The 24,427-nt window shown below is 34.8% G+C and overlaps 1 protein-coding gene across 22 annotated transcripts in view; it reads right to left on the bottom strand.

Annotated features, from left to right (window-relative positions):
• Gphn (gephyrin) overlaps positions 1–24,427 on the bottom strand; it is a 467,448-nt gene that overhangs the window by 165,776 nt on the left and 277,245 nt on the right. For all 22 annotated transcript variants that reach the window (XM_006515899.4, XM_017315079.2, XM_006515903.4 and 19 more), the window contains one exon: positions 14,246–14,380. In XM_006515899.4, the coding sequence (XP_006515962.1) occupies positions 14,246–14,380 (135 nt within the window). The remainder of the gene's footprint in view (positions 1–14,245; positions 14,381–24,427) is intronic.

Raw genomic sequence — 24,427 nt, 5'->3', positions numbered from 1 at the left:
TTTTAGGAAAGCAACCACTTTATAATATGAAGTTTTAAGAATGGTTTCATTGAAGCTGGGTGGTGGTAGTGCATGCCTTTAGTCCCAGCACTTGGGAAGCAGAGGCAGGAGGATTTCTAAATTTGAGGCCAGCCTGGTCTACAGAGTGAGTTCCAGGACAGGCAGGGCTACACAGAGAAACCCTGTCTCAAAAAAACAAAAAACCAAACCAAAACAAGAATGGTTTCATTGAGATATACTATATTAAAATACCAATGAGAACTTATATTGAATCAGAATAAATTGCAATATTAATTCTGAACAGGTCATTTCTAACCCTGAGTTTTCTGACAGGCCTGTGTCACAAAGCCTAGTTTCAGAAAACATTTTTGTTTACTATGTTTATATATATCAAAGAAAATATTTTTAAAAACATATGGGAGACAAAGATATTTTCTAAAACTAAACCAAGCATTTGTAGTTTTACCATTTCTTTTATTTGTATAATTCATTTCCCTATATTTAAATTTACACAAAATTCTAGGGAGTACCAAGAGAATTAAAAATTTCCTTCAACAGATACAACCTTGACCTCAATGAAACAGTTAAGTGAAATTTTCAGTTGATAACTTTTGATTTTATGTATTAGTATAGAGTATACAGAAGTTAAAATAAATAAACCTAAGTTTCACTGTATTAACTGGAGATTAAGAGGAACTAAGAGCCAGGCGGTGGTGGTGCACGCCTTTAATCCCAGCAGAGGCAGGGGGATTTCTGAGTTCAAGGCCAGCCTGGTCTACAGAGTGAGTTCCAGGACAGCCAGGGATACACAGAGAAACCCTGTCTCGAAAAACCATAAAAAAAAAAAAGGAGGAACTAAGAATATTAACATTTATTTAGCTGGTATTAGAACTAGGCCAAAGTAATATGACTGGTGGACTAGGAGGGACAGAAGAGGCTATCCTATTTAAATCTTCATGTTTAGATATAGACATTCAACTCTGTTAGTTCTCAGAAAATTTTAAAGTTGCACGCTAGAACTCATTTTCAATATCTGGTGTCTTAGTGCAATAATTTTATTTTTTCAAATAACTTTGAGTTCATAATTTTTAAATGTTGCCAATAAGTTAGATAGATGCAAATGCTCAATGGTTTTTCTAATATTTTGTTAAACTGTATTCATATAGATATAATGAACTATTCTAGGTACTCATGTGAATTATGGGAATTGTGTCTAAAAGTTCTGTATATACTTACAACAAAACCTAGAATTAACATAAGTCCTAAATTTGACTAAGAGAAATCTACAAAATAATTTTTCGACTACCCAGAACAATTTTTATATAAATGGAAAATGAAAAACAAATAAAATACCTAGAGACTGGCAAAAATTGTTACATATATTAATCAGAATATGAATAATCAAAATTGTATAAAAGCTATATCAAAGTGTCATGATGGAAAAATGTTCACATTACTAAGTGTATAAGATGTCATACTTTATTACTATATACATGTTAGAGAACTGTGCTAGGGGCTACTTGTGTTATGTTCTGGAGAAAAAATATCTAGTACTAGATACTAGGAAAGGTGCTGTGAAGATAAGATTTCACCCATCAAAGCCTCTAGGGTATAAAAAGTACAATCTCCTTTAAATATCTTTAATTTCAAAGTGACATGTAAGAATTGATATTGGTCAATTGTCAGGTATGTCACATTCTAGAACTTGTGGTATTAGTACCTGTACATTAAAAGATATTTGAGTTCACAGGAAGAAAACAAAATGACATATAGCTAAATTTGAAGTCTTTCTCCGTCTCTGTCTCCCTCTGAATCAGTTTCACTGTATAGCCTTGGCTGGGCTGGATCTTTCTATCTAGACTAGGGTGACCTTGAACTCAGAGATCTGACTGCCTCAGCCTGAGAATTCTGGGATTAAAGGCACTTCCAGCAACAAAATTTTTCTTATGAAGGAAATTTTATAGAAAATGTTTTTCTATGAATTTTTAGAAGTAAACGTGCATATCATTTCTTTGTTACTTGCTCATTTGTCTTACCAGATAGGTCAGCAACTAGGTGGCTGTGCATGGATTATAAAGTTCAGGTTGATCTCAAGCTCAGGATACTCCTCTGTTTGTCTTCTAAATACTGGGATTTTAGATGTGGGCCACCATAACTGCCATACATTACTTCTTTATAGTAAAAAAAAGGAAACAATGAAATCTACCTACCTGCCTGTCTGTCTGTCTACCTCCCTACCCCCTCCTCTATCTTTCTACCTACCTACGTACCTACGCACCTAACTTAATATACCTTCCAAGGTGTCAAATCTGATTTGAAAATTCCTATCTCAAGGTGGCAAGTTAGTCACTATGAAGATGTCCCTGGGCTCAAGTTTTTGGCATAAGTTCTTTGTTTTCAGATCCACCATGCTGTAGATGCTACTATGGATGGCTTCCCTGTTACCATGCCTTTTCCATCTCATGGACTGTATCTCCTTATACTGTGAGTCAGAATAAATCCTTTGACATTTAAATGGATTCTGTCAGGTATTTGGTACTCAGGGTGGAAGGTCACTGCTGTGATAAAATTGGCCATGGTTTTTATATGATTTTGGAAATTTGACAGGAGATAGTATGGAAGTGGTTGGAATTGTGGGCTAGAGAGCTCTTAAATGTTGCAAACAAATTTAACTGGCTATTCTGGTGGGAATGAGGAAGACTAGAATGCTGACAGAAATATGTACAGTGAAAATCAGGCTCATGGAGTCTAAGAAGGAAACAAGGATTCTTTGGGAAATTGTGCTAAAGGCCATTTAATCTGATACTATAACAGGAAAGGCACTGTGCCTTTTAAAACCCAATTCGTTAAAGGATCCAGGGTGTAAATTCTTTTTAAAAAATCATTTCAGAGGACACTTCTTTGAGAATGGGATCACATGGAAAAATGTTTTCTCAGGTTTAGCTATGTAGGTGCTCTGAGGCCACTGCTGCTGTGATCAGAGGCAGCTGGCTAAAGTAATTTTTGTGTTTTCAGCAGAACGTGACATTCTTTATACAGTACTGGTTTTGTAGAGATGAAGAATGTTTAAGGGTTATGGTTTTCCAGAATGCCGTTTCAACATTCTAAAAACAGGCTGTCAAGAGATATGTAGTGGAGTTGAAATATCTGCAAAGTGGCCCTGAGATCCCACTGCATGAAGCCGGGAATGTGAAACCTAACACAGTCAGCCTCATTCTTCCAGAGATTGTGGGAGCTGCCAGGCATTTTGTCACAGTGAAAAGAAAACAAATGCAATAGTAAATAGCCAGACATGGAAGTATCCATCATATAACGAAAGCATCTGGGGCCTGAGGAAGGAGGTCCTCAGATCTGAAGCCTGCCAGGAATGCCTTGAAATACCTTGTCCAAAATAAAACAAAGCTCAAAACAATGGAAAAAAATACTCCTGACAGCTGAGTTTGAAGTGGTACTTAGCTTTAGTGATAAATGTAGTTCTATGAACATTAAATAATTATAGGGAAATGGAAGGTTCTGTGAAACTGACAATAACAATCATCAGAGAGGATATTTCACTTCACTATCATTACATATTAAGCACGGGTGACCCTGAGATGAAGAAATAAATTAAATTAATAAATTATCAAAATATGCATAATTCTACTAATTGCATGATGTCTAACATGTTAGAAAGAAAATAAAATCTTTCAAATTTCACAATTTTGTTTTGCTATCAAGAAAGTCAATAGCAAAACCAACCCAAACCACACAACTATAAAAAACTTGACAAAAATAAAACAAAGCAAAAAGAACCCTGCCTATGTCTATATAAAGATGGAAAAGCTAGAAAATAAGGAATTAGAAAGGAAACTGGCTACAAATATACATAGAAAGGGACCTGAAGAGATGGTTCAGTACTTAAGAGCACTTGTTACTTTTCCAGAGGCCCTGTGTTTGTTTCCCAACACCAATGTGGTAGCCCCTAAATCCCCATGACTCCAATGACAAGGAATCTGATATACTCTTCTGATCCCCTTGTGCACTAGGAAACAGATGTGGTGCACAGACATACATGTAGGCAAAACATGCACACAGACAAATTAAAAATAAATCTTAAAATACCTATAGAGCTTAGGCATTTGATAAGGATTATCACGATAGTCTAGAGTGCTGAGAGCATGCCAGCTGAACTCTGATATGCATCTGTGGGCGTCCAGCAATATCAGTATGATTTACTTTAGGAAATAATGAAATTTTGTATTTTTTTATTTGAAGTTTCTCATTTTTTCTCTTTCTGTTCCTACTTCCCTCCTTCCCTCATTCTGTTCTTTCCATTTGTAGTAATGGGGAGGGAACCCAGGCCCTGTGCTTGCTCGCTAAGTGTTCAATAACAGAGCTGTATACTTCTCAGCCATGAAATCATCCAAGATTTAAATGTTCCAAACTAATTTTAAAAAGAAGCCATCCTCAGTTAAACCACGGTAATATTATTTAGCTATTGCTAAGGTATTACTTAAAAGAGTGTTTGGCAAATACCATTGGCTTTCAGGATATCTTAGGAAGCACTGGTTTTACTGCAGCAGCAGTATCACACTATAAGTAAAAGTAAATGCTGTTTGAAAATTATTATTTTGGCCCTTCTATCTTTAAAAGTCTTTATGAAGTCTGCTCTCATTTTGAATCAGAGTGAAAAAACTGTTATTTGTCAAAAAACCAGTCTGAAATTTAAAGTCAGGATGAATTATTTATACAGAAAAAAAGTACATATAGTCATTTACAAAAAAAAAATAGATTTCTTTGGCCGAGGATACCACTATAATATTGTCTCTATAAAAAATATGGAGCTGGGCGTGGTGGTGCACGCCTTTAATCCCAGCACTTGGGAGGCAGAGGCAGGTGGATTTCTGAGTTCGAGGCCAGCCTGGTCTACAAAGTGAGTTCCAGGACAGCCAGGGCTACACAGAGAAACCCTGTCTTGAAAAGCAACAACAACAACAACAACAAAAAAAAACAAAACAAAAAAAGGGGGGAAAATAACATTCACCACACACCGTTTTAGCATAGAATATTTCCTAGAAACATACCAGTTTAGATTATATCACTGATACTACTCGCGTGGATCCATGGAGGGCTCCTAAAATCCTTTTAGTAGTTAGTTCACAAGGCCAATTTACTAACAGTATTAACATATTATTTGCTTTCCCCTCTACACTGACATTTTCACTGATGCCACAAAAGTAATGGTGGCTTAGTATAAAGTGTGGAAGTGAATTCAAACTGCATAGTCACTGAATATTATTTACTGATATATACAGCTTTTTTTGTTTTCTTTTTTCCAAATTTTTTATTAGATATTTTCTTCATTTACATTTCAAATGCAATCCTGAAAGTCCCCTATACCCTCCCCTGCCCTGCTTTTTAAAAAGCTAGTTTCACTTAAGATTGTCCTCAATGAAACAGTTTATATTAATTTAACAAATTAAGACTTTATTCTTGATTCTAATAAAATGGGTGGTATGAATTATATACTTTTGTTATATATCAAAGGATGTTACTGCCTCAAAACCAAAAACAAGAAACAAAATAAAAACTCAACTAGTTCAATTTTACAGAGAATATAATTCTTATAGGAAATAATCAAAGAGTAATTGACAAAGTAAAATTATTTAGTCATAAATTTAATAGATAATATTTTTACAAATGAATAATATCTAAAGAGAGGTGAAACATTTGCTGCATTCCCCATTTTTGTGCCCAATACTTACTCCTAAGCAGAAATCAGAACATTAGAAAATGTATTTTTGCAACTATAAGCTAGAGACCTTCAAATGCTTCTAAGAGTTTTAGGATTAGCTGAGTAGATATTTTAACAGAGATGATTTCTTGATAATGGTAAACTCTGTCAACACTGGAAACAATATATACTCAGATATCCAAATGACAAATACACATGTTCCTAAACTAGTCCCAGGGAAAGAGATTCATTCAAATTGCGAGGCACGTAAATGTATAAGAGTATAGGTTTTAGATTTTTACATTTCAAGAAACCTTAAAAAACTATATACATATATATATATATGTATATATATGTGTGTATATATACATACATATACACATATATAGTAAATTTTCTGTTTTTCATTATTTATGAAATCATATAGTACCATGTATCTGTCTGTATATTACAGAATTATAGGATATATATTAGAAAAAAGTTCTGTTCAAATTTTCAAGTTTTTGTTGACTTTTGTTTTACTAGAATTTTTTTTTAGAAACTTCTAATATCACATATACAGAGAAAGGCTTGCAATTGAGCAAGTTCCTCTGGATACATGCCATGGCATTTGGGTAGGACTCCTAACACTGCAAGTGGGGGTATCTCTGACCCTTTTACCTCCTCATAGGATCTTTGTCTTCCTTCTGAGTTGACTCACCTAGCCTTGATATGCCTAGTCTTATTGTGTTTTTAATGCTGCGCTCTGTTGATATCACTGGGAAGCCTGCTCTTTTCTAAAGGGAATGAAAGGAATAGTGGATATTGGGGAGAGTGGAGGTGTGTGTATATGGAGATCTGGGAGTAGGGAGGAGAGGAGGCTTCAGCCAGATGTATTGTATGAGAGAAGAGTTAAAAAAGAAAGAAAAATATTCTCTGAAAATTTTAATAATGCTCACAGATCAACTCCACCCTCATTCTCCTTTTCTAACCTTCTCTAGAATTAAGCAATCACATTTCTTTCCCAACTTCATTTCCTTATTTTATACTTACTCATTTTTTGCTTTTCCTTTTTTAAAATTTAAAAATATTTATTTGACATGGGGGAAAGAATAGAAGAAACCAGAGAGACAAACGACACCACAAGAAGACCTACACAGTCAACTAACTTGGGTCATGGGGGCTCACAGAGATTGAACCCCCAACCAAAGAACATTCATAGGCTGCACATAGGGAACCTACACAGATGTAGCAGATATGCAGCTTGTTTTATATGTGGGTGTGCTAACAAGTAAAGCGGGGTCTGTCTCTGACTCCATTGCCTGCCTTTAAATCAAACCCTGTCTGGTTTAAGTGGGAGAGGAGGCACTTAGTTCTGCTGTGACTTGATGTTCCAGAGAGTGTTGGTACCCAACTCCCCTTCTCTGATGAATAGGGGATGGGGGGATGAGAAAGGGGTGTGAGGATGGGACTGGGAAGAGAGGAGTCTGTAATGTGAATAAATAAATTAATGAGGAAAAAATAAAATAAAATAGAATTAACACACAAAAATTCATTATGTAAAATTTCTACCCTTTAAACAAAACCATAAATTTCTGGTGCGATATTAAAATATCCACAATTATTACATACACTAGTATAGTATTTATTTTTCTAACCATATTGCTATGTGAGCTGTATTGGTTCTTCATATTCTTCAACTAAATTAATTTACTGTAAGAATTCAAGTCTTCTATTAAGTCAGCAAGCAATAGTAATTTTAAAAATGTAAACAATGACAAACTTTTCATCATGTATTGGTTGTGGAAAAGTTTTTTCATTAAAATGAGATTTACCTTAACACATAAAAGCTTATTTCAATTTTAAAGCCATTAAGCAAAAAGTATATAAAAAGGTCTAAGTTTTAATTTCTAGTACAATAAATAATGTTAGACACAACCTACATTAGCAGAACTTATTTGTAATTTTCACTAATTTTAAAGAATAGCTAGGCTAGAGAACTGCTGCATTAGAGTAGTTATGTGAGAATATTCTATTTAATAACTCCCAAGTGGGTAAAAAACTATGCAACTAAAAACTTTTCATTGTTGTTTAGATACTATTTAAAAAAATCTAATTAACTTAGTGGTTCCTAGTCTTTATGTTGTTTATTAATTTTACATGTAGATACCAAAATTTACATGTTATTAATGGTTAGACAAATTTTAATATATTAAGGCTGAAAAATTTAAAACAAAAGCAAATAAAACTGATGTTTCAGAGAATTTTCTGATTTGTTTAAGCTCTTAAAAATAATACAACATAATTTTTTTTCAGCATGAGTCAGTCTTGATTTAAACGAACATGACAAAAAGCAAATAAACTTTTGATTCTTAATTTTGTTAGTTGATTAGCTATATCACAATCAAAAAATAGTGACAAGATAAAAGAATCAAAAATATAACATTATCAGCAAACATTTCACAGTGAATATATGGACTGGATAAATACTTTAATTTCCATAGAATAACAAATATCTCTCAGACTCATATACTGAAGGCCTTGAGTAATGCAAATTATATTTATTTATATTTTTGGAGGGCATATATATGTATGTGGTATGTATTCCACCTCTGTGTGTGTGTGTGTGTGTGTGTGTGTGTGTGTGTACATGTAGGTATATGTGTAAGTATTTTAAGTATATAGAGCTCGGAGGTTGAGGTCAGATGTCTTTGATCCATTTTTACCTTATATAGAGATAGGCACACTTGAACTCATTGGTCACTGATTCAGCTAGTCTATCCTGACAGCCTACTCTGGAGAAGCCCTGTGTCAGTTTCCTCTATGCTGGGATTACAGGTGGGCTGACATACCCTTTGAGTTTTTATGTAAATGCTAGGAATCAAAACTTTGGTCCTAATGATGAAAAGAAAAGCACTTTACACACTGAGCCATCTTCCTTATCTGAGCAAAATTATTTTGCTCAAAACAAACAAACAAACAAAAAACTCCTAAAAGAAGTCCTACATCTGCATACTGTTTGAATGCAAGATTAGTCACTAATATATTAGGAGAGCATGGCTTTCATGAAAATATTTCCATTATATTCTTTTTAACAACTACATAAATTTTACTCGATTAGATATGAAAAGTGTTAACATTTTCTTTGTAAGCATAACAAAACAATTTTCTGGTAACTTTAGGCAGATTCTTTTCCCTCTGCCTATCATAAAATTGTTTTCTAATTTTATAGCACAAGGGAACATGGTGGCTACAATCTACGTTACCTTGTTAAAAGGGTTAAAATTCAGATGCATGGAAAGGATAACAAAATCAGTCCTTAAAATACTCTCAATTTTAACAATATTTAAAAAGAATTATGAATGCATTGAAATTTTAGATTTCTTCTTTTAGTCTTGCCATTATTTTCTATTTCAAGCTTTTTCTTCTTTTCCTTTTTTTTTCTACAGATTTTGCCGTTTGTCATAACTGAAAATGAGCACTGAGTTAAGTTCTAAACCATGCCAGTTTCACTTGGGAGGGAAAAGAAAGCAATCACAAGTGGGGAGGGAGGGAGGGACCTGGGATGGAAAGTGGACAGGGGGTTGGGGGAGAGGGGAACCTGATCTGGTATTGGGTGAGGGAAATGGACTGAAGCCCTGAGGGCCAGCAGAAAGAATGGAAACAGGCAACCCCAGGAGGTAGGAGGTGGGGGAACCTCCAGAATGTATCAGAGATCTGGGAGGTGCTAGACTTTCAGGACTCAAAGGGTCGGACCTTAGATGACATGCCTGACAGTAGGGAGAGGGAACTTATAGAGGCTACCTCCAGCAGGAAGACAGGACATCAAGTGAGGGATGGGGTTGCCATCCCACAGTCACATCTCTGACCCATAATTGTTCCTGTCTGAAAGAATTACAGGGATGGAAATGGAGAGGAGCCTGAGGAAAAGAAGGTCCTGTGGCAGGCCCAAAGTAGGATCCAGCTCAAGGGGAGGTCCCAAGGCCTGACACTATCACTGAGGCTATGGAGGCAGTGCTCACAAAAAGGACCTATCATGACTGAACTCTGAAAGACCCAACAAGCAGCTGAAAGAGTCAGATGTAGTTATTTGCACCCAAACAATGGACAGAAGCAGCTGACCCCTGTGGTTGAATTAGGGAAAGGCTGGAAGAAGTTGAGCAGGAGTGCAACCCTATAGGAGGACCAGTGGTCTCAACCTGGATCCCCAGATCTCTCAAACACTGGACCACCAAACAGGCAGCATACACCAGCTGATATGAGGCCCCCTAACACACATACAGCAGAGGACTGCCAGGTCTGGGTTCAGTCAGAGAAGATGCACCTAACCCTCAAGAGACTGGAGGCCCCAGGGAGTTTTAGAGGTCAGGTGGGGTGGGGAGTGGAGGGGTGGGGACATCCTCCTGGAGACAGGGGAGTGGGGAGGAAGTATGGGATGTGGAACAGTTCAAGGGTGGACCAGGGATGGGGAAATAAAACCTGCAGTGCAAATAAATAAATAATAAATAAAAGACAAAAAAAGGCAAACCCCATGTTAATTAAAAAGATTGTTATAGACTTACTCTTTTATCAATCCCTTCTTGCAAGACCATTATCAGCATGAAACTTAGATGCTCTATACACTGTATACATTTCTTTAGAATCAAATTACCATTTCATTTCTTTGGCTTATGCACTATTTTATTTATGGGCAATAAAAGATAAAAGGCCCACATTTGTTCTTAAGAATTTCTGTACTTCCACAAAGCGAAAAGATTGGCATTCATTCTCATAAGAATGCATTATAAGAAACTATCTGATAAAAACAATTTTCCTCATGAAAATAAAATACTAAATGATCCAAGAAATAAATATTGCTAAAGGAAATTTTATTCTATGAACATTGTTACCTTTAATATTTGACTGGCATCATTAGACTGAGATGAACAAACAACAACTACAACAAAACCAATATTTTTTACAAAACTATATTTTACAGAGACTTTCTTCTTTTTAAAGATGGAAGAATCCTAAAGGATCAAAACAAAAGTAAAGATATAATATGCAATACATACACATACACACATGCACACACACATAATAATGTTAACTGTTTGATACTGTCATTACCTAGTGAAATCACTGCTCATTTGTACATGATCAGAAAGATTTTCATTTTAGATATTATTCCATATTAAAACTTAAAAAAAAACAACTAGAACGCGGTGGAAAAAAACCATTAGATTTGATTCATTGCCACTTTTATTTATTTTCTTCACATGGTTTTGCTATGTAGCCTAGGTTGGTCTTGAAGTAAAAGCCCTAAGACCTCTTTACTTAGGATGACAGAAGTATGCTGCCATGGCTTTTCATTTCTGTTTATCCAGTGCTGGGAGTGACCTCAAATCCTTAAACATGTTTTTCAAATGTTCTATTATTGAGATACATCCTAAATGTTTCATTTAAGTTTTCACAAACAATTACTTGAATGCATTTGAAAATAACTCTCCAAATATTCTGCACTCCTGTTGATGAATTATAACATTTAATTAAATTTTATTATAATTTGTAGTAGCATGTTTTGTCTTCAGTGTCAGCAAATACTGTCTATTGGCCCATTATTCCTTTCTTACAAGGAGGCAAAGATTGTCTCAAATAGACACAAAACTCAGAAATATTACGCATCTTGACTAACACAGTGAGATTTTTAAAGTAGAAGCCAAGTACTGGAATCCACATCTATTACTAGGCCAAGAGCTCTTTCTAAAACTGATCATTCAAGACTGTATGGCATTCCAAAAGCAAAGAAAACTGACTTGCACATATATGTCCATACATGACACACTTTATGCTTAATCTGAAACAAAGAAAGGTGATTCAATAGGGCTGACTAATATATAATAAATTATACATATTATAACCAAAATGCAGTAATTATAGGTATGGCAAATTTAAGATGCACTTTCAAATGTGCATAGAACAGCGCTCCTTGCACACTCCACAAATACCTCAGCCTGAACACTTTAAAGATCAAAATGTAGTACCTTTCCTTAGAAAACCTTGAAAAATTAGTTAATTTTTATATCCTAATACAGTCAATACTATTAACTTACAAATTTGAGAATCATTCTTTTTCATCTTCCTTTCTTCTTTAAAATTTTTTTTGGTTGTTTTTGTTTTTGTTTTTGTTTTTTGTTTTTTGAGACAGGGTTTCTCTGTATAGCCCTGGTTGTCTTGGAAGTCACTCTGTAGACTAGGCTGGCCTGGAACTCAGAAATCTGTCTGTCTCTGCCTCTCAAGTGCTGGGATGAAAGGCGTATTTGAAATCAGATGCTGATCACTGAATTAAAGAAAACTCATATAATAATGAAAACATTTGCAGAAAAATTATAGATAAGTAACGAGTAATCATTATTGATAAATATGACTTTAGAATGTCTACTCAAGCAAAAATTAACTTTTGGCTTTCATTTATTCTTCATGTCCCTGTTGAAATATTAGTCTTTAAGGATATCTTATAACCTTTCCCCCTTTCAAATATTAATTTTCTAAACAGTTTATTTTATTAGTATTTTAATCCCATATTTAAATATTATTTCAAAATAAAACAAGAACACATTTTTTATTTTCTGTTTTTTTCCTTCTTCCTTCTTTCCTTTCCTTGCTTTCCTTACTATTTTTTGAGACATGTTCTCACTGTGTCTCCCAGGCTAACCTGGAACTAACTATATAGCCCAAACTGCCTCATCTCTTGAGTGCTGAAATTACAAGCAAAAGATATTAGGCTTAGCTAATAATTATAACTTTCAGGCATATGTTCTTGTACTAGTAAAAGTTTATACAAACAGTATCTTTTTGATAGAAAAATAGTGCTTTATTTGAATTTATGATTAGTTTATACATGTAAATATCAACTAATAACAACATCAAAAGAAGCTACTTGCTCAATTAAAATCTTTAAAGCACAATAATTTCATAAATGTTAAAATACTTTATTTTGGAATTTTGCTTTGGAAAAATTAGAAGTACAAATGATTTTTAAAATTATATTTGTTATCCTCTTTGTAATGCAAAAAGATAGAATGTTTTGAGAATTAAGAACATTTTCATGTAACAATATTTAGCCTAAACTATTATTCAAATACATCTGTCATAGAGTATATTTATAAAAAGGAGAATTATATTATATCTTCAGTAGTTTTTTTATTTTATTTTCAGCTACTAGGTCTTAATTTATGGTACATTAAAACATCTTATAGTAAAACTAAATTTTAGTTTTAGATATTTTGTGGACTTTATAAAAAGGTTTAGTTTCTACAATCAGAATTTAATGCCATCCAAATTATACATTATTTACTCAAGTGATATAATAAAACGAGTAAGGTTTTTTAAAATGCAACTCGGATCTTCATATTTTCATTTAGTTTCAAAGTGGCCAGTATCCAAGTAGTACTAATATTTTATGATAGAATGTTTTCATAGTTTTTCTTTTTTGAAGATTTATAACATCAAATTTTAAATGATAAGTTTATTACATATATTGAGACCTATCTAAATACAATTATGTAAAAATATAGCAAGAGTATTATCATGAAGATTTTCCTGGATATTCCATTATCTGTCATATAATATAAAACAGACTAAGTTATAACATCAAAAATTTTAAGATAATTTCTAGTGAAATGGAATTATAACTCACAAAACTACAGAAAACTTGGAACTGAGAAAGACAGCTATATTTGCTTTTAAATCTGATGATAGAGAAAAAGGTCAATTTGAAAATATCATGTTTTTAGAATAAACTCAGTACATAACTTGATAACAAGCTCAATGTCTCATTAAATAAGAAAGAAATCTTTTGATAATAATATTGGTCCCTTCATAAGGAGAACTTGAAAGAACAAGTGAGTGATTTATCCATAGAGGAGATATTCAAGAAGGTATAATAGTATGAAAGCTTGCTCATTATTTTACCATACACACAAAACACGAGGCTATAAATAGTGTCTAATCTTTCCTCCACCACAATTCTGAAAGAGAGTATAAAAAAACCAAAAACTAAGAAATTCCCACCCTTTCCCAAAGGTTGGCATTAAAACTTTCCTTCTAACAAATTTAGTTTTGTTTCCAAATAATAGGCAGCAACATTCCAAATAGATTCTGTTTGAAAAAAATTTTTTGGAATGATACTAGAGCAGGTAAGTACGCTAGGCTGGAGTTTAAAAAGTTTTCTTTATAGGATCTTATTAATATTGCTGATTACTGGCTCAAAATACATTTATTCTCAGAATAAGTTTTTTTACAATTATATTGCTAAGTTTTCTAAAAACAACAGGTCTACTAGAAAGAACAGAAGTTATAGAAAGTGCTATTTTTACCTGTGATATAGGAGCAGACATACTATACAAAATGTCTACTGTCCTAACAAGATAATCTATGACAATGGGTGATATGTATTCATTCATTTTTACCAGTATTTTGCATGCAATCCAACCTTGACAAGCTGGGAAAACATTTGTTAGTTTTCTCAGAATTCATAATAGAGAAAAATAAGACTCAAGTAGCTATACTTACTTTTGGTGTTGGACAAGAAGCTGTAGAGAGGCGAGATGTAGCCTGAGCACGGGGCGATTCTGAAGGAGTAGTGCTAAGGGAGGCTGTGTCTCGTGGGAGCACCTGAACACCACGAGAAATGATGGAGTCTGGAATCTAAACAAGAATGACTGTTGTTTAACACTACAAAAGGCCAATAATAATCAGCATTCACATCTTTTTTGTTTTTGATTTTTTTGTTCATTCTTTGTTGTTGAGCTCTCATTCAATTGGTTTCACTTATTATCTACAAGCAGATATAATATTTGATTTACACATTTTTACATTTATATTCTTTTCTGGCAAATAAAATGTAAAATAATTTAGTGAGAAGTAGACCTCAAGCGTGGTTAGGAGGACATGCATGCCACACAATAACTAGCTTTGCCATTTAATAGTCTGATTTCTTGAGCAAGAAATTCCTAGATATTATCTCATTTTCCAACATTTTATTCTCTTCGCTTCTAGCTGACCTTTATGGACATCATCAACTAATTATTTGTACTCTTGGATGTCCAGTTGGGTTCCAGATATCAAGGCCTGGCATAGACCATGGATTAGAAGAGAATAGGTTTTGCACTTATTTTTTCTTGCTTTCATCTCTAGCAGTTCAGAGTTTAGATGTGCCTCTCAACTACAGACCATGGTTCTGCTCATGTGTATAACGTTCTTTCTATGTATGACAATAGATTTCCTAGAATTCTCAGGTTTCCTCTGGCCGCAATTCAGGTAGGAAAAATAGAGTTTTTGCTTACTAATTCCATAGGAATCCACATTGCTTTTCTGCTTTCTCTAAATTTAGTCCCAATATATTTGCCTTTATTAAAAATCAATTACTAAGTGTGCAGTCTTAACTTATGCTACGACACTGAAGAATATATCATTTCTGCAATATATTCTTTATCTGAAAAATGAGGATAATTACAGCATCTGGCTTCTTGTATTATTTTAATGGTTAAGTAAGATAATGTTCATAAATTACTTAGCATTTTGAAATAATAAATATTTAATATATGTTGGCTATTAAGTTATATCTATGGTGAAGGCTGATATGATTGAATACCACTATTCCAAAAATATAAACAATAAGAAATAATGTACATAATTTTAAATATAAATATTTATGTTATCAAATTTATTACTTTAGACTTATGAATAATTTAGTTATTTTGTGCTCGAGTATTGGACACAGATTGCCAGTTTAAGAATGTGAACCTGAAGATGCAACTACCTAGAAAAATCTACCTGGGATCTTGAAAGGCTACACCAGCCTGGGAATCAGACAATTTTCACTTTCCATCCAGTCCTCCAATAAAATATCTCTAGTCTTACCTCAGCCCTATAGCAGTTGGCTTTCAGGTGCTCCTCCTCTTACCATACCTCCATTCTCTGGGGACCCCTGCCTCTCAGAGGGGATTCACCTTAGCTGAATGTTTCCTATAGACCCTCTTAATCCTCTCTTTTAGGCCATCACTAAGACATGTAGAAACACTGTCTCAGGGACATATGATATGGTGGCAACACCTGGCTGGGACTCAGGTAGGAAGTCCTCACTATTCTTGTCTTCCATTATAATGCTTATATCAAAATCTCTTTATATTTATCCTGAAGCAGGTTACTTGCAAGTGCCTTCCTCCAATATCAATACCATTCACTAGAAACTCCAACTCTTGGTAAAGCCTCAGGATTTACCTAGTAATTTCATCCCTGTTTCTATGGACTCATCCTTTGTACTACTGAGACCTACTTGCAGGAGCATCTATTCTTACTCCACCTCTAGCTCCCTGGAGATCTGGCCACTTGGTGTGGACAGATTCCTTTAGCTCTTTCCCAAAGTCCCTCTCAGCATTTTCTCCTAGCACATCTCTATTACTAGAGATCTGCCATCCACCGACTTGAAGAGGCCAACTTGTACTAGGGGCACATGTGTAAGATCCCGAAAGAGCAACAGCAATCAAAGAACAGAACACCTATACAATAAAGACAAGAGCAGATATCAATATCTAGAAACACCTCAATCATCATAATCCAGATACCTAAACACCAGTACAAAAGTGCACTGAACAGACAAGATAATATACTTGTCAGAAACTAATAAGCCTACTACTATAGGCATGGAGATATTCATATGGGTGAATCATAAGACAAGGATTTCAAAATCATCAAATATGAAATTGGTTAATGACCTTAAAGAAGAAATGAACAAAACCTTTAAAGAAGTCTGTGAAAATACAAAAACAATAAAAACCAAAAAACAAACAAACAAAAAAAAAAACCCCAAAAAACCCAGTGGAATAAAATAGTAAAAACAATTTACGAAGGTAGAAATAAAATCACTAGTGAAAACCTAAGCTGCAAATTGTAGGATATGAACAATTTAGGAAGACAAACACCTCAGAGGTAAATCTGGCCAACAGAATCTAAAACACAGAAGAGAGAATTTCAGCCATCGAAGAAAAGGTAGAAGAAATAAACATGTCAGTCAAAGAAAATGTTAAATTAAAAAAATTCAGGCTCAAAGCATTCAGGAAATCTGGGACACTATAATAAAACCAAATCTAAGAATAATAGAAACAGAGAGATAAGATATCGAGGTTAAAGGCTCAGAAAATATTTTCAACAAAAATTATAGAAGAAAATTTTCATAACCTAAAAAAGAAGGTGCTTGTCAAGGTAAAAACTGCACACAGAACACCAAATAAGCAGGACCAACACTAATAAGTAAATAGCAAAGAAAGAATATTAAAAGTTGCAAGGGAAAAGATCAAGGAATTCAAAAGCAAACCTGTACTGGCTAGCTTTGTGTCAACTTGACACAGCTGGAGATATCACAGAGAAAGGAGCTTCATTTGAGGAAATGCCTCCATGAGATCCAACTGTAAGGCATTTTCTCAATTAGTGATCAAGGGGGAAAGGCCCCTTGTGGGTGGGACCATCTCTGGGCTGGTAATCTTGGTTCTATAAGAGAGCACGCTGAGCAAGCCAGGGGAGGCAAGCCAGTAAAGAACATCCCTCCATGGCCTCTGCATCAGCTCCTGCTTCCTGACCTGTTTGAATTCCAGTCCTGACTTCCTTGGTGATAAACAGCAGTATGGAATTGTAAGCTGAATAAACCCTTTCCTCCCTAACTTGCTTCTTGGTCATGATGTTTGTGCAGGAATAGAAACCCTGACTAAGACAAAACCCAATAGAATAGCATCTCTTAATTTTCCATTCTTAATGGAAAATTTGAAAGCTAGAAGGACCTGGACAGATGTTCTTCACACTCTGAGAGATCAGAGATGCCAGTCCAGAATACTATACACAGCAAAATTATCAACTATGACAAAGAAAGACATTCTATAATAAAATCAAAATTAAACAGTATCTATCTACCAATCTGGTGCTATAGAAAGTGCTAGAAAACTCAACTTGAAAGGGTTAGCCAGACTCCCAAAACACAAGGAATAAATAATCCCAGACCAGTAAGTAAAAAGGGGGAGGGAAGACCCACATCATAATAACAAGACAACAGGAATCAAGAAACGTTGCTCATTGCTAACCCCTATATCAATGATCTCAATTTCACAATAAAAAGCCACATACTAATATATTAGATGCAAACAGGATTTATTCTTATGCTGCACTAAAGAAACACACCTTAACATCAAGGATAAACATCACCTCAGGGTAAAAGAATAGAAAGATACTCCAAGCAAATGGACCCAAGAAACAAGCAGGTATATCCTGAGAAAATAGATTTCAAAGCAAACTAATCAGAAGAGATGGGGAAGGACTACATACACATAACAGGAAAAAACAAAAAAAAATTCATTGAAGAGGTTATTGTAATTCTAAACATCTATGTACCAAACACAAGGGCACCAAGCTCACAAAAGTTACACTGCTAAAGCTAAAGTCACATATCAACTCTCATAAAATGATAGATGGTGACTTTCCTATCTCATTCTTGCCAACAGACAAAACATCAAGACAGAAACAAAAAAGAAAAACACTGGAGTTAAGTAACATCATAAATCAAATTAAAAGAGCAAATATTTACAGAACATTTCACACAAATACAAAAGCGCTTCTTCTCATAAGCTCATGGTACTTTCTCTAAAAATTGACTACATACAAAGCAGCATCAACAGACATTACAAAATCAAGTTAACACCATGTATCCTATGTGACCACGATGGATTAAAGCTTCATACTATCATCTACAAAAAGTATACATTTTCATGGAAAATAAACAACTCACTACCGAATAAAAAATAGGTCAAGATGGAAATTAAGAAGGAGTTAAAATCTTTGAAACTTGAATGAAAATGAAAACATAACACACCCAAACCAACGGGGTACAACAAAGGTTGTTCTCTATGAGGCAAATTCATACCAGTAAATTCATACCCATAAAAAACCTGGTAAGATCTCTTATTAGTAATTTAGCAGCACACCTGAAAACTGTAATATAAAATGTATAGATAACACTGAAAAATAATAGATGGCATGAAGTAATCAAACTCAGAACTAAAAATAACATAGAAACAAGCAATACAAAGAATCAATGAAATCAATACAATTGGTATACCCTTACCTAAATTAACTAAAGTTGGTCAACTGGGATGGCAGCATGTAGAAGAATAGAAATAGTTCTATATCACTCTGAACAAAAGTCAACTCTAATTAGATGAAAGGCCTCAACATAAGACCAGATTTAGATGAAAGGCCTCAACATAAGACCAGATACACGGAATCTGAAAGAAGAGAAATTGGGGACTAGCTTTGAATTCAGTGGCAAAGAAAAAGACGTTCTAAACAGAACACTGATAACACAAGCACCAAGATCAGCAATTAATGAACGAGGCCTCATTAAACTAAAAATCTTTTCCACTGTAGGGGACACCATCATTCAGATAAAGCAGAAGGGTACAGAATGAGAAAAGATCTTTACTAATCCATGTCCAAAAGAGGGCCAAGTTTTGGTAGTATTAAAGGGTGAATGACCTCATAGGAAGACCAGGAGTCTCAACTTAACCAGACCCCAGGGAGTTCCCAGAAACCAGGTGCATACAGTATACACGGGCTAGTCTGAGGCCCCTGGCACATGTATAGCAGAGGTCTCCCTGTCCTCCTTAGTGAGAGAAGATGCTTTTTAATCCTCAAGAGACTTGAGGCTCCAGGGAAGGCGAGGTCTGTTTGAGGAGAGAAACACTCTTTCAGAAGTAAGGGAGAGGAGGAATGAGATAAGGAACTGTGGAAGCAGGGGTGGTGCAATGACTGGAATCTAAATAAATCATAAAAACTAAGAATAATATCACTAAAACTAAAAACATAAATAAATAAAAACATGAACATCAAGAAAACAAATGACCCAATTAAAAATGGGGTACAGATTAAACCAAGTTTTCTCAAAAGAGGAAACAAAAATGGCTGAAAGGTTCTTAAAGAAATGCTCAATTTCCTTAATTTAATGTAATTTTCCATATACATAAAGCACTATAATATCATACTACTGAGATACTCGCTCAACTGTTCATTGCTGCTTTGATCATAACAGCCAAAATCTGGAAATGGATAAACAAAGAAAATGTGTTCCATTTACACAATGATATACCATTCAAATGTTAAAGAAATAATGAAATCATGAAATGCACAGGTAAATGGAGGGAATTAGAAAAAAATCCTCTTGAGTGAAAATTCAGTTAAATAACTCACACTCAAAAAGAAAAATAGAGTATGTATTTACTTATATGTGAATGTTAGCTCTTAAGTCTTTGATAAGCAGGCTACATTCCATATCACAGAAATTTGGTATAGAGTAAGGGACTAGAAGATAGGGCTGGATCTCCCTAGGAAGGGGAAATAGAATAGTTATGGATGGAGGGGTGGGGGGACTAGAATGTGAAGACAAAATGGAGGAGGAAGAGGAAAGAGGGGTTCTGAACGAGGGAATATGGAGAGGGTCAATCAAAACTCAGGGCCATTTGACAGTTTTTTATGTATGGAAATCCATTAGAGTAGAAATTTCTTAAAAAAATACATATATGAAAGTGACCTAAATGGAATTGCTAGATAACAGGTAAGATAGTACCTCAACTGGACATCTCTCATCAGATGAAGTCTCCATTTCTAGGAATGGGTTATAGTTAATACAGTTACTAGCCAGAGGGGCCCCATGAGCCAGGTTATTAACAAGATTATTGGTTATGCTCCACAAACTGATGGTAAGACCCTATTGCTTAAGAAAAACCTACAAAACTCACTTAACATGGAGAAGTATAATTTGTGCCTGCCTTTTCCAATGCTTTGTCAGTAACTCTCAACCCCACCCCTGCCCTTACAGATCCCTTGCATATATATTATCTTCCCCAGTTTTGTGTTTTTATGGGATTTTTGTGTGTATATCTGCAACTGTATGTACTTCTTGAACTTTTTATTGTTGTTGTTCCATTTCTTCTGTTTCCTTGTTTTATCCTATTCTGGTTTGTTTGTTTTTATTTTATCTAATTATATTATATTATTGTTTTTCATGCCTGTATGTATCCTAATGAGGAAGGAAAAAAACCCCAGAAAAACATGTTTTGCCTAACTCATTTTCACTTTCTATCCAAGTTTCCAACAGAAACTATTCTTTAATCCACATTCCTCTATCTAAATTATATGGAAATTATCCCTTCATAACACCAGTTTCCTCGATAGCCTTTCCATGTATCTATTCTCTGTTCTAACATGTGAATTTACTTTTGTGTACATGAAATATAAGCTCCATGAGTAGAACATAAAGGCATCATTAGTGCTCTGAACTTCTCAACAAGATTTAATTTTCATTAATGAGAAGAAATTTCCTCTTATATATCCCAAGGGGATTTCCCTTTTTTGTCTGAAAAATTTTGTTTTCCTTATCCTTATAGATTTGATTGTCAATCTATATCATTTTTTTTTTCACAATTTTCTTTTTGTTCATCCCTATTTCCTATTCCTTTTACTCTATCCTCTTGAATCAAGTTTCTGACCCATGTATGAAACTTCAGGGACTCCTACTTGATACCCTCTAGACAATAAAAGAAATAATATTATCTTAATGAGATCTATATATTACTGTATATTAATGAAAATTTCTTTTTTGGTTATAGACAGTAGTATAGTCACCTTTATTTCAATTCGTTTTTAAGAAAAAATAACTTGATCTAATTTAAAAGGAGTTGAAGGAAGGGTAAAGCCAATGTGCTTATAACCTGATGTTTCTAATCTTCTATGTTTTAGAATTTCTTTTTTGCAATTTATTTTATTATGGTGGGATTTGTTCTCATAGTTCCAATATGGTACTTCTTGGGATGTGCATTTCTAAATTACATATTCATAATGAATCAGAAGAAGAGCTGGGTACAAGCCTGACTACATAGCAAGACCTGGTAATTAACTGTGCTAACTTATAAATCCTGTGCAATATTTTCAACCCATATAGTACAGTGAGTAAGGTATTCCACACTTCAGCAAACACACACATACACAAATATATTTAACTTAAACAAAAATTGTGACCTCTGGTGTTTTCTGTTATTCCTTTAAAATAAAGATGGATCCTGACATGTAGTTGGGAATATAACAATTTAATTCTACACAGTACTGCTACTACTTACAAATGAATACCAAATCCCAGCCAGTAAGACAGTTCCTGGGTCCTACTATGAAGACATCTACTTATATCATTTTGGTGCTATTTTCAAATTAGGTGCTTTAGAAAATTAGGCTACAATAATTTACATCTATCATATGTGATAATTATCTTCTTTCATATGTAGTAATTTTGTAAATCCTTGGGAGAACTGAAGAGAAACATTATTCAAACAATTCTTAAGAGATTGTATTTTATTATCTTTCAAACTTTTAATTTTGTATACATGTTTGTATCTATTTGTAGATATGTGCACAAGAGTTCAAATGCCCACAAAGGCCAGAAGGCTTGGCTCCCCCTTGAGCTGGAGTTAAAGGCTGTTGTGAGCTATCTAATATTGGTGCTGGTAATCAAACTCAGGTTCTCCAGAGGGTAGCACATACCCTTAACTGCTGATTCATTTCTATAGCCCTCAAAAAATTTCTGAGGATCTAATCTATTATTAGAACATACTAACCTATAATAATGGTTATAAATGTAAAATCTTAGAATGACTTTATTTCAAAAACTCAGAATGTTTTCTATAATGGTTATAATAGCATTATAAAATGTATATACAAAAAGATACCCTTCCAATTTGGTAGCTTCACTAATTCATGAATATTTCACTAACATTTGCTAACCCCAATTTAAATTTTCTATGTGTCTTCTGACTAACCCAAGTTTATTTTCAACCAGATATGTCTTGTGGAATGTAAATATTCAATTATACATTTGATAGTGCTATCTTTATCTTCTAAAAGACTGCTTGTGCTAAGTTGTTGGGCTTGCCCCAAAGTTATATATATACTATAAATTCTAAGTATATAAAGCCAAATTTCAGCAATAGTGTCAGGGTTTGGTGCCTGTGTATAGGATGGATCCCAAGTTGGGCTGGTCACTGGATGCCCTTTCCTTCAATTTCTGCTCAATTTTGCATTTCCTTTAGGTAGGAACAATTCTGGGTCAAAACTTCTGAAGATAGGTGGGTGGCCTTGATACTACTTCTGATGCCATGTTGAGCTTGTAGTCAGGAGCCTAGCATGGCTGTCTTCTGAGAGGCTCTACCAACAGCTGAGTGAGACAGATGCTGATACTCACAGCCAAGCCTTGGACTGAGGCTGGGGACCCCGATGGAAGTTAGGGGAAGTGGATATTAGCCCCAATCCTAGGATACCCAAGATATAAGATACAATTTGCTAAACACATGAAACTCAAGAAGAATGAAGACTGAAGTGTGGACACTATGCCCCTCTTTAGAATTGGGAACAAAACACCCATGGAAGGAGTTACAAAGACAAAGTTTGGAGCTGAGATGAAAGGATGGACCATGTAGAGACTGCCATATCCAGGGATCCACCCCATAATCAGCATCCAAAAGCTGACACCATTGCATATACTAGCAAGATTTTATCGAAAGGACCCAGATGTAGCTATCTCTTCTGAGACTATGCCGGGGCCTAGCAAACACAGAAGTGGATGCTCACAGTCAGCTAATGGATGGATCACAGGGCTCCCAATGGAGGAGCTAGAGAAAGTACTCAAGGAGCTAAAGGGATCTGCAACCCTATAGGTGGAACAACATTATGAACTAACCAGTACCCCAGAGCTCTTGACTCTAGCTGCATATGTATCAAAAGATGGCCTAGTCGGCCATCACTGGAAAGAGAGGCCCATTGGACACGCAAAATTTATATGCCCCAGTACAGGGGAACGCCAGGGCCAAAAAGGGGGAGTGGGTGTGTAGGGGAGTGGGGGTGGGTGGGTATGGGGGACTCTTGGTATAGCATTGGAAATGTAAATGAGCTAAATACCTAATAAAAAATGGAAAAAAAAAAAGGAAGTTAGGGGAAGGACTGAAGGAGCTGAAGGGGATGGCAACTCCATAGGATGAACAAAAGTATCAATTAACCAAGACCCCCAGTAACCCGCAGAGACTAAGCTACAAGGAGCATACATGGCTGGCCCATGTCCTAGCAGATAGGTAGCAGAGGACTGCCTTGTCTGGCTTCAGTGGGAGAGGGTGTGCCTAATCCTTTAGAAACTTGAAATCCTAATCCTAGGGAAGGGGAGGGAGGATACTAGAGGCAGTGAGGTGGGGTTGGGTGGGTGGGTGGGTTAGCACTCTCTCAGAAGGAAAAGAGAGGTTGGATGGGATGAAGAATTTGGGGGAGGACGACCAGGAAGAGGGCAACATCTGGAATGTAAATAAATGAAACAGCTTACAAAAAATAAGAGAAAAATATCAAGAACCTACAGGAAAAAATTTACTAATAATAAAAGAAATAAACATAGAGTAAAAAAAATTAAAGCCACATTTCACTTCATAAGTTGGTTTTCTTTCTTCTCCTTTTATTTCATATGCTAAGAATAGATGGAAATAGTTTTTTGTTGTTTTGCTTTCTATCCATGGCCTAGATTATTACTGTTAAGTGATTTATATTTAATAATTTTAATTTTAAATCTTTCTTTGTTTTTCATGAGTAGAAAAGTAGTATGTATCTTTAGATGCCTGTTTCTAAAGA

The sequence above is a fragment of the Mus musculus genome, chromosome 12 (assembly GCF_000001635.26).
Source record: "Mus musculus strain C57BL/6J chromosome 12, GRCm38.p6 C57BL/6J".
In the NCBI taxonomy this organism is placed as follows: Eukaryota; Metazoa; Chordata; class Mammalia; order Rodentia; family Muridae; genus Mus; species Mus musculus.
Note: the sequence above shows the minus strand (reverse complement) of the source record. Positions and strands in the feature narration are given on the sequence as shown.